Source organism: Chiloscyllium plagiosum, unplaced genomic scaffold, assembly GCF_037043375.1.
Source record: "Chiloscyllium plagiosum isolate Xiang-an unplaced genomic scaffold, Cpla_swu_hap1 HiC_scaffold_7, whole genome shotgun sequence".
In the NCBI taxonomy this organism is placed as follows: Eukaryota; Metazoa; Chordata; class Chondrichthyes; order Orectolobiformes; family Hemiscylliidae; genus Chiloscyllium; species Chiloscyllium plagiosum.
The window spans coordinates 47,090,065-47,102,491 of record NW_028270145.1 but is presented as its reverse complement, the minus strand read 5'-3'; the positions used below and the strand labels follow the sequence as shown (position 1 = coordinate 47,102,491).

The window sequence follows — 12,427 nt, the reverse complement described above, 5'->3', positions numbered from 1 at the left end:
CATAACTGAATTAAATTTTGGATTCAGTTAAGAGGAGAAGAGTGGGTCAGAGCTACTATTTTAAATATAAATAAATGCATTTACAAGGGACCACATACAGAAAATTGTATTGCAAAATAGGATTAAAGGGTTGGACAGTATAAATGCTGTGACAGAAATTGAGGGAGTTATTCGAGATTAATTCCTTTTTTGTTACAGGTCTTAGAGCTACAGGGATTATCAAATGGCATGCGTTGTAACATTCAGAAAAGAGAGTTCCAAGGGACTGATATGTTTGACTACTCCAAAATATTAATTACGTTCAATACTCTTGTCGAACAATGGCATGGATTGTTGTAAGATTTTCAATAGGTCACTCTAAAATGTTCTGGAGTTACTGAAGAGCATTTCCAAGCCACAGTCACAGTCAAGTTAGGGACAGTGAGACTCAGAGGAAATCTCAACACAGGAAGCAAATGTTACACTGCATTGTTCAAAAGTTAACTAAACTGCACTAGGTTTGTGTAAGATTACAAACAATGGCAAGATCCAAAGAGCAGGAGACATGCTCCTTGGATGCTGCCTGACCTGCTGCGCTTTTCCAGCAACACATTTTCAGCGCTGATCTCCAGCATCTGCAGTCCTCACTTTCTCCTACAAACAAAGGCAGACAACCGAATCACATCAACCTTCCTCTCTTGATCTTCATAACATAGTAAAATTAAAACTTTCAAAGACCCTCAAAAGCTGACTTCGATTGTTCCTAACCAGACATATTAAAAGCAACCTCAGACTGTGAATATTCAACCCAAGAGACCAGGTTTGTACTTTAAACAAAAGATTTCAACTATTTATGAATAATACAGTAATATTAGATTAACAAAATTAAATAAACAATAAGCTAATTGGTGTCTATGATTTGAACCCAAGAATCTTTCTTTTCAACCCCACTCACACAAAACATAGAAAGACAATCAAACACAGTTAAGGAATAAATTTGAGAAAGTAACAAAACTGGTGAGATTACTTAAGTGGTTTCATAATACTTTGTTTCACAGGTGTATATGATGACTTCTTGGCTGGTTTTCTTTGATCGGGGCTATCTTTCGAGTTCATCCTGAGGAAGTTTGAGCAAAACTTCCAACTTTGTTTCTATTCTCTGAACTTCCAATGGCTGAAAGTAGTAGGAAGCATGTAAGTCTTCACGCTCTAGCATCTATAGCCAAACTCGTTCTCTCAAAAACACCAGTCCAAAAAATACAACGGCTCAAACTCTCCAGCCTCTTGCTCTATTTGACCTTCATGTTCTCTTCCAGATTTTTGCAGGCACCAATTCCCAGGTACTGACCTTGCTACTGGCCAAACATCCTCTTTCTGGTCAGACATACTGCTTTGCTTAGTGACAAAGCATCAATGGAGTACTTTGATCAAGAACTAACCTGCAATTAACTTTCAGGCCTGGCCTCTCAAAGACGAGCTTATTTGTCCCGTGTTTTAAAAAAAAAACATAAGCTGCTGCTCACAGCCCAAAGGTCAGCTTCAGCTCACAGTTCCCAGTTCAGATCTTCAAATCAAACTTGACAGAACAATAAAACAAAAATAAGAAAAAACAGTGAGTCCTATGTGTAGATGATAACTCATTGAATGAACAAGAGTAGCTGGATGGCTCTGTGCTGCAACAAGTCAGGATGAACTTAGGATGAAGTCCCAGGTTTAATAGACAGCAAACATTGGTATCAGGGATCCAGGGAAAACTCTTTGGAGTTGTGGGAACTCAGAAAACATATCTGCCACTGACAGCTGTGGAAGCAAGAGGTGAGTTTGAAAGCCCACGAGTAGTAGTTGCTGGTGGAACTGAGTCATTTAGAGTTCAGGAAAAAAAAAATCCAGGCTCAGTACTAGCTGTTCATGCAAAGCTGGAATGTCATCTGTGAGAGAAATTTCCAAGTGCTAGAGAGAGGTCTCCAAAATTCCAAGGGAATATAAGACCATAAGACATAGGTGCGGCAATTAGGCCATTTGGCCCATCAAGTCTGCTCTGCCAATCAATCATAGCTGATTTATTTTTCAACTCCATTTTCCTGCTTTTCTCCCCCATAACCTTTGATCCCCTTAACAATCGAGAACTTATCTACCTCTGTTTCAAATATACAGAATGACCTGGCCACCACATCCTTCTTTGGCAGTGAATTCCACAGATTCATCACTCTTTGGCTGAAGGGTCTTCCAGAAAATGGTCCACATTGTCCCAGAAAAAGTGAACTACCAGATGGCAAAAGTGAGCCAGTCTATCACAGAGCAACTTTTAAGAGAATTTCAAGGCTGTTTTGTCAGAAGTGCAGCATCATACTCCTTTGCGAAGATTTCATGAATTACAGTAACCCACATTATCATGAACATTTGGGGGAGATTGGTGACAAATCCATGGACTCTGTCTTGATCATGTTTGTCATTTGATGCATTATATTAAGTTTGACCATTATTTTTCCTGTTAGCTATATCTCCTCATTTGAAGTTTAGGATAGTTGATTAAAAGTTAAATCTATTTTTGCAGCCCAAACCTATTCTTGTCATAAAACACAAAACACAAAATGATTAATGTGCAAAAATGAGTTATTCCTTGCTGACTAAAGAAACCTGCTGAATTGGTAAAAACAATACAGCCTAACACCTCTATAATTAGCCTGGTTAAATAAGACCATAAGACATAGGAACAGAAGTTAGCCCATTCAGCCCATCGAGCCTGCTCCGCCATTCAATCATTGCTCAACTCCATTCTCCCACCTTCTCCCTGTAACCTTTGATCCCCTTAACAATCAAGATCTTGCCTATCTCTGTCTTCAATTGATTCAGTGACCTGGCTTCCACAGTCTTGTATGGACAATGAATTCCGTAGATTCACTATTCTTTCACTTTACTCTAAGGCTACCTCCTCAGGTCCTGGTCTCTTCTGCTAATGGAAACATTGTTCCAAAGTCCACTCTATCAAGGCCATTCAGTATTCTGTAAGTTTCAATTAGGTGCCCCTCTCATCCTTCTAAACTCCATCGAGTATAGACCCAGCATCCTCAAAAGTTCCTCATATGTTAAGCCTTCCATTCCTGGGATCATTCTCATGAATCCCCTCTGGACCCATTCCAGGGCAAGTGCATATTTCTTGAGATATGAGGCCCAAAATTGCTCACAATATTCTAAATGTGGTCTGACCAGAGTCTAATACACCCTCAGAAGTACATTCCTGTTTTGATATTCCAGCCCTCTCAAAATAAATGCAAACATTGTATTTGCTTTCCTGACTACTGACTCAAGAGAACCCTAGACCAGAACTCCTTAGTCCCTTTGCACTTCAGTTTTCTGAATTTTCTCCCTGTTTAGAAAATAGTCCATGCCTCTCTTCTTCCTACCAAAGTGCATGACCGCATACTTTCCCACATTATACTCCATCTGCCACTTCTTTGTCCACTCTCCTATGCTAGTATCTTGCCTCTAAGACCATGGACCCTTATCTTACTCAGTAGCCTCCTAAAAGATGAAGTCAATAACATCCATTGGCTCTCCTTGGTCTAACCTGCTCATTACTTCCTCAAAAGGTTCTAGCAGATTTGTCAGGCATGACCTCCCCTTGATAAAACCGTGCTGACTTTGCCCTACTTTACCATACACTTGCAAGTATTCCGAAATTTCATCTTTCACAATGGACTCCAAACTCTTACCAATGACAGAGGTCAGGCTAATCGGCCTGTAATCTTCCATCTTTTGTCTTAAACAGGGAAATTACTCTGGGACCCTCCCTGACTCCAGCGATTCAGAGAGATCACTACTAATGCCTCCACTATTTCTTTAGCTATCTCCTTCAGATCTCTGGGGTACAGTCCATCTGGTCCAGGTTATTTATTCACCTTCAGACCTTTCAGTTTTTCTAGCACCTTCTTGGTGATGGCCACCACACACACATCTCTGCCACCTCACCCCCAACTCTCTTGAATTTTTGCAATATTACTCATGTCATCCACCTGAAAACTGACGCAAAGTAATTGTTCAATTCCTCCACCAATTCTTTGTGCCTCTTCACTATTTCTTCAGCATCATTTTCCGAAATTAAAATTAGCGGAGAAGTGGGACTAAAGGGAATTGGTACCTCAGTCATTACATATTTCAGAACACTCACAAAACATACATTCTCATCAGAAAGGGATTTGGATAGTTTTTTTTTTCCTCATTGGTAATTGGACTGTCAAATTCTCTTTTCCATTAGCAGTGAGACTGGATCAGTGAACATTTTTGACAGGAACATATAGATTCTTGATTGACAAGAGAATCAAAGGTTATGGGAGCAAACGGAAAAGTTGAGTTTATGCAACAACCAGAGTAACAATGATCTTCTCAAACTGGGGAGCAAGCCCAAGGGGTCATATAGCCTACTGCTGCTTCTACATGATCAAATGTGCATACAAGTTATGCCTTGTAGGTGATGGAAAGACTTTGGGGATTTAGTGTTCTCCCCAGATTCCTACTAACACCAACTCTTGCCAGGGTTCCAACATTCTACATTTGATCAAATTTTGTTGTAATATCAAGGACAGCCCTCTTTTACCTCATGTCCAGGTCTTCTGCCCATGTCCAGGTCTTCTGCCCATGTCTGGATGCAGGCTGAAGTGGGTTCTGGAACTGAGTGGCAGAACAAAGACGTCTTATTGGTGAACAGGTTATTCATGATTACGAGTCAAGATTAGAGTAGTGCTGGAAAAGCACAGCAAGTCAGGCAGCATCAGAGGAGCAGGAAAATTGATGTTTCGGGCAAAAGCTCTTCATTAGGAAATTCCAGCACACCTCTAATCTTGACTCGTAATCATGATTACATATTGCTTAGTAGCACTGTCACCAACATATTCCATCAAGGGGTTCCTGATTGAGGATGGACTGATAGAGCAATATTTGCTAACATTGGATTTGTACTTTTTTTGGAGACAGGGTACTCATGGGCACTTTGTTGGATAGGCACCAGCGTTATAGATGCAGTGCTAGTTCAGGAACATAAATCTTTGCTGTTATATAATGAGCCAAATGCTGGGTGCTGTAATCACACATTCCTTCCATGAAGATGCAAATTTAAATCCATCATTAATCTTAATGGAAAATAGTACAGAATTCTCTCAGAAGTCCTGGAAATGTTGCAAAGCATAACTGATCATTCAGGCATGCCACGCATGCAAGATTACAAACAAGAAAAAGAGGAAACTCTTCCACCTGTCTGACTATTAAGCAGAAACACTTGTCAATGATACCACAGTTATCCTCAGTCCCTTTATTCCATATTTCTGTAAATAAAGAACATAGAGATTTTTAAAAATCAAATTTTCATTATAGCCTTGGATTTGTTACAATCCAAAACAGGTCAGCAATCCATTTTTCAAAAAGAAAGATTTCACAGAATCATAGAATTGTTATAGTGCAGAAGAAGGACAGTCATTCCATTGTGTCTGCACTGACTGTTGGAACATTATGGCTTTGTGTCATTTGCCTGCATTTTGCTTTTAAGACTGCACATTGTTTCTCTTTAAATAATGATCTAATGCCCACTTGAATGTTTCAATCAAAGCAACCACCACCACACTTCCAGACAGTGGATTCAAAACTCAAACCACTTGCTGTGTGAAAAAGTTAATTTTACATCACATTTACTTTTTCTGCAAAACACATTAAAACCAGACCCTCTGGTTCTCTATCAGTTTAAAAGCAAGTATAGTTTCTCCCCACTTACTTTGTCTGGATCCTTATGATTTTGACAACTTTGATCAAATCTTCCTTCAGGCCTTCTGCTCTCCAAGAAAAACAATCCTAACATCTCCAATCAATCCTCATAACTAAGCATCTCATCCCTGGAACTACTAATGCCAACCTCTTCTGCACTCTCTTCAATGTGTCCATATTCTCCTGTAGTGTGGCATCTAAAACTATACACAATACTGCAGCAGAGGTTTAACCAATGCACAATACAAGTTTGGAATAATCTCCCTGCTCATGTACTATATGCCCTAATTAATAATTCTGAGAACATTAGACTAGATTAATACCCTACAGTATGGAAACAGGCCCTTCAACCCAACAAGTCCACACCGACCCTCCGAAGAGTAACCCACCCAAACCCATTCCCTATATTTACCCAACTAATGCACCTAACACTATGGGCAATTTAGCATGGCCAATTCACCTGACCTGCATATCTTTGGATTGTGGGAGGAAACCGGAGCACCCAGAGGAAACCCACGCAGACACAGGGAGAACGTGCAAATTCTACACAGACACTCGCCCGAAGCAGGGAATGAACCTGAGTCCCTGGCACTGTGAGGCAGCAGTGCTAACCATTGAGCCACCGTGCTGCCCCCAATGCATGTTTTATTAAGAACGCTCTTTTACTGCCCTGCCACCTTTAATAACTTAGACATCATCAGGTCTCTGTGCTCCTGCATATCCTTTAGAATAATACCAAGATAAAACAATTAACTGTCAATGCTGGAGGTCTGAAAAAAAAGCAAAAATTGCCAGTGAAACTCAGCAAATCTGGCAGCATTTATGGGGAGAAAGGAGAGTTAATTTTTCAAGTCTGGTGACTCTTCGTCAGTACTCTTCTAATGAATAGTCACCAGACTTCAAATGTTAATTCTGCTTTCTCCCATCAGCAATTTCTGTTTTCTCTTTAGAATAGTACTGTTACTGCATTCTGTCACTCCATTTTTCTTTGTATCACAATGCATTATCTCATATCGTCTTCTCCAAATTGAACTTTATCTGCCAGTTCACAAAATGCATCAAAGTCCTTTGGAAGTTTATCATTGCCTTCCTCACAGTTTGCAACATACCCAAGGCTTTTCTTGTCACAAACTTAGAATATGTCCCTGGTATATTGATATCTGGACCACTTATGTAAATCAAGAAATGCAAGGCACCTTGGAACTCCACTACAAACCTTCCTCAACCCAATACACATTAACTAGTATTCCGTTTCCTATATCTCAACCAATTTCATATTCACACTACTACCATCCCTTTCATTTCATGCCCTAAAGGTCCTCACAAGTCTGTTGTTCAGGATAGTATCGAACAACTTTTTGAAGTTCACGTACGCCACATCAACAGCCTTTCCCACATTGACACACTCCATTACGTCTTTAAAAATCTCTAACAAGTTAGAGATTTCCCTTAAGAAATCCATGTTGAATCCTCCCAATTAATTCATTTCTCAATGTTTTGAAGCATTTCACAACCAGCAAAAGGTGCATCTTCTCAGTTTCCTGGCAAATTTCCAAACAAGCTATCAGCAGTAATGCCCATTCTGGCAATGCTTTCCTCAACCCCTGCCATCTCCCTTGCTAAACACACCTGGGCAAGTCTTTCAGATTCCTTCGATTGCCTTTAACCAGAGAATGCTTTCCCTCCCACACTCCACCTGATCACCCAAAGCAAGGACACTCTCCCCCTCTCTACTAACCCACTGTCTGCAAGCTTTTGTCCCTTCAAAACCTCATATTTTTCTCTTTCTTCCTGCACTTCTGCAAATAGAATATCAGCCCAGCTTTTCTTGCCTCAATTTTCAGCAGTGAGAATTTTGAGCATTGCTCATTAAGTCTTGAGGCCCTCTTGTTCCCATGGTAACCAAGCCACCTTGCAATGTTGCTAAGCAGGGGTGCACAACTTCAAAGCAAGTCCCTTTCCTGGAGCTTCACTTTTACTTGAGAATACAAAGGCAGTTTAAAACATAATCTTGTAAATTCCACACTTGTAACAATTGGACTCACCGTAAAAACTAGGAGATGCATTTATCCTTCACACTTAGAAATGTAATCACAGCAACAATATAAGTGGTGGTACTAGTTACACAGGAGTTCTGACTTCTGAGCTCAGCATTCTGCATCAAGACTGGTTGCTGTGAAACGGCCAACAGGCAACAACTTAAACCACTTCACAGTCCTTCTCAAAAAAAACACAATCCTAGTCAGCACTTCCAAACCAAGAAGTTATAATGAGCTGTAGGAAAATTTCGTCACAAATGCTTTCATATTTCAAAATTCAGCAATGGATTTATTTCCCTTCCAGCTGCTGTCACAACATATCTTAGATAGTTCAGGAGTATGAATCGCCCATTTCATTATGCCCCTACCTGCCCCCTGGTTGATTTTTCAGGATCAGGTGAATTATTATAATTCGACTAGGCAACCCAGCCTTTGACTTCAATACGGGTTCACTCACCAATGCCATATGGTTTTAATTAAAATTAGTGTGCTGACAAAAAGCAATTAGCACAAGCAAATCTTATTTCTGCACGTTTTAAAGCAAAGGCTGTCAGCAATCCTTGATAGTTTATCATTGGTCACATTTTAATGTGTGCTGCAATCTATTAGCAAAATGAGCACTAGATCATCAAAACTGGCTCCGACACTGAGAGCAGAGGCATTTCCTGCTGTGTTCACTATTGTTTTATACAAAGTTAAAAATCACGCAACACCAGGTTATAGTCTAACTAGCATATTTGGAAGCACTACCTTTTGGAGCGCTAGTGCTTCCAAATAAACCTGTTGGATTATAACCTGGCATTGTGCGATTTTTAACTTTGTACACCCCAGTCCAACACCGGCTCTTCCAAATCATTGTTTTATACATGATTTGGAGATGCCGGTGTTGGACTGGGGTGTACAAAGTTAAAAATCACACAACACCAGGTTATAGTCCAATAAGTTTAATTGGAAGCACACTAGCTTTCGGAGCGACGCTCCTTCATCAGGTGGTAGCCACTACCACCTGATGAAGGAGCGTCGCTCCGAAAGCTAGTGTGCTTCTAATTAAACCTGTTGGACTATAACCTGGTGTTGTGAGATTTTTAACATTGTTTTATACGGCAGCCTGCAGATGGCATTACTATTCTGTAAGTCAAGAAATTAATATGCATTCCATGTCAAGGATAGGCTGTGAGAAAGAACTAACAACAAATGAAGCATCATTTGAGATTATTTGCAGCTGAGGGAATATTAGATTTTCTCAGTTTAAGAGGCAACAGTCAAACATTCAAATGTTGTGATAATGAAAACTATTTCATAGATGATTTAGGCTACTTGTGACTTTTATGTACAGTTGAGTAACTTAAGGTCTAACCATTTAGGGAGGAGGAAGGTAAGGAGGAGATAGTCCTGAAGTGCTGGTGATATGACAAATAGAAAAATTCATGTCCAAAAGTTGCTGTTTCAAGCTTAAAACACATTACTTGAGAAAATTGAACAATTGCTCAATATCTAGCACCCTAAAAATCCTAATTTACAGCTTTTACTTTGTGATGTGGTAAATCACCAAATTCATTTTTGTTTCCAAAAGCATACCACAGAAATTTATATTCATGTCTTCAATGAGAATCCAAGCATTTAAGAAAAAAATATAATAACCAGTCTGCAAAGTCCAAGGATATCTGAAACAAACTCTGCAACACGATAAAAGCATGGCTGCTAATGAACTCCTCTCCTATATAGTCCACCTTTATAGCAACATGAATCACACAGGCCCTGTATCCAAGTGGAAATATTAAATACCCATCTGTTCAGTCCTCTATTTCACTCTAAGTGGAAGAGACTATCCAAAAAGATAGCATTCTTGAAAGCTTCATAAACATAACATTTTGACAGGTATAGTTACAATACTCAAGGAATATGGCATTATTTTGATCAGAGCAATCTGCTTAAATCCACACATGTGCAGTAGTAATTCTTTACAGAATGCAATGCAACAATGGTGAGGAAGGTTATCAGAAATTGCAGCAAGATCTTGATCACCTGGGGAAGTGGGCCGAGAAATGGCAAATGGAGTTTAATGTAGATAAATGTGAGGTGTTGCATTTTGGAAAGTCAATGAGGAAGTGTTTCATGATGAATGGTTGGGCCTTAAGGATGTAGTGGAACAGAGGGATTCTGCAGTTCAGGTGCACAGTTCTCTGAAAGTGAAGTCACAGGTAGACAGGGCAGTGAATGCGGCTTTTGGCACACTGGCCTTCATCAATTAGGGCACTGAGTAGAGAAGTTGGGCATTTATGTTTTAGTAGTACAGGATGTTGGTGAGACTGCACTTAGAGTATTGTGTTCAATTTTGGTCACATTGTTATAGAAAGGGCATTATTAAACTGGAAAGAGTACAGAAGAAAACTTCAAGGATGTTGCCAGGACTCAAGGGAGTGAGTTACAGGGAGAGGTGAAGCAAGCGAGGACTTTTCTTCTTTGGGACATAGGGGACTGAGGGGATTGTTGGGGTGGGGGGGCTTTATAGAAGTGCATAAGATCATGAGGGGGGTGGATAGGGTGCACTCAGTTTTTTTAACACAGGGTTGGGGGTTCGAGGACAAGAGGGCATCAGTTTAAGGTAAGAGGGGAAAGAATAAATGGGAACTTTAGGGGCAACTTTTTTTTTTACACAGAGGGTAGTACACAAATGGAATGAACTGCCAGTGGAAATTGGTGAGATGGGTACATTAGCAGCATTTAAGAGGCATTTTGACAAATACATTGATAGGAAAGGATTAGAAGATATGGGCCAAGTGCAGGGAAATGGGCTTATAACATGGATGGATATTTTGGTCGGTATGGTCCAGTTTGAGCCGAAGGGCCTGTCTCCATGCTGTAGGTCTCCACTCTCTGTAAGCCATCAACAATATTTGACAACATCTCCCAACAGAGTGACCTATTGCACAATGGACAAGCAAAGCAAACCTCTGGGAGCACGCTGCCCTCTAAATCACATATCATCCTGACTCAGACATACCATGTGTTGAATCATCAATGGTAGTTCTAATGCCAGAGTTCCTATGCACCATAAACATGATGGTAGCAAAGGCACGATAACTATAGTGGCTCACAGAACAGCACTGCACCCACCTTCTCAGGAAAACTCAGGAAAATAGATATGGTTGTGCAACATGACTCACATTACAGAACACACAAAATTATGAAAAAGGAAATGAGATTAAACAAAATAAAATGGATACTTAGATAAATATGATTGCTAAGTGGCGATTATTTTGAGAAAGTTTGATGCAGGCTCTGGAAACTGAAAAACAAGTGTTTTTGAACAATGAGATCAACTAAAAAAACAGATCTCGCCACAAATACTTCTGTGAAAGCTGCAAAACATGTTAGAATTATGTACCATTGCAAAACTCATCTCAACTATCTTGATGAGCAATATGTCCCTTTCCCAATTTTATTGTCATGGTCTATTGGAATCCTAATGAAGAATGATATAATACAAAGTAAATACTTTTCTCTTACGAATCACATGAATCACTTTCAACTTACCATCAGACCATACAACTGGTGTTTCAGGTTAAGTGTTTCTTTTAGACCCTGGCAGATTTTCCTTTCTACTCATTTGAATAGAAGGAAATAAATTGACACATTTGCCGAGGGTGTCTAGCCTACAACAGTGCATTTACACTCCAGCACGAAGTTGGAAATGACCTCCAACCTTTCATTCACAATGGGACCCATATTAGACAATAGGCAATTCAAAAACAGTTTACAAAGTATCCAGCTGAGCAGGTAAATTATTTGCAGAGTTGCAGGTCCAAAAGCCAAGCTCACAATAGGTGAAAAGTACACAGATGGAACACATTTTTGTTTACTTCATAAACAAACAAAACAACTGAATATTCAACTAAGACTAAGTCAAAATAGAAACTACCAATGAATAAATGATCTAATATTATGACAATAATTATATGCACAATTTGACAATTCATATTAAATAAATCCATGTACCTGTACTGGCGCTTGTAACAATGGCACTGGTTGCTGAATTAACTGGAGTGTAGCCATTGACTTGTTTCATTCTTTTCAAGTGAGACCTCCCATTATAGTGAACCTCAGCCTGTTCTGCAGAGTTCAGTTGAATGTTACACACTTCACACAACGCTAGTCCTATTTTTCTTTTCTTTATGTTTAACTGATAGTCCAAGTATTCATTACTTAAAATCTTCCCACTGGTGTAAGTGCAAAGGTCGACTGATTTCATCGCAACATCTTCAGTAATCTGCTCAGGACTCAGTGGGCGTTTCATACCTGCAACAGTTTTAAACACAAGACATTTAGACAACCAGATCACACATTAACCATAATTCTTAAACTGCATGTGAAACTTAGACACTACTTCTTTTAAGATAAAACTGTAACATGTTGAATTACTGAGTAAGTGAGCAAAAATGGGATAATGGAATATTACATTGGAAAGTGAGAGATACTAGAGTTTGCTGGAAATAACAGATTTGCAAGTATTTCTTAAACAGGAGGAGATTAGCAATTGTAAGTCACTGAAGGCTAACATGCATGTGCAGCAGGCAGTTAGGAAGGCTAATGGCAGATTGATCATTATCACAAGGTGACTTGAGTACAGAGTCAACAAACTCTTGCTTCAATTTTAT

General features: G+C 39.6%; 1 protein-coding gene across 3 annotated transcripts in view; it reads right to left on the bottom strand.

Moving 5' to 3' along the window:
* znf385b (zinc finger protein 385B) overlaps positions 1 to 12,427 on the bottom strand; it is a 433,921-nt gene that overhangs the window by 348,157 nt on the left and 73,337 nt on the right. For all 3 annotated transcript variants that reach the window (XM_043693506.2, XM_043693507.2, XM_087988974.1), the window contains exon 2: positions 11,769 to 12,068. In XM_043693506.2, the coding sequence (XP_043549441.2) occupies positions 11,769 to 12,066 (298 nt within the window). In that variant the 5' untranslated portion in view covers positions 12,067 to 12,068. The remainder of the gene's footprint in view (positions 1 to 11,768; positions 12,069 to 12,427) is intronic.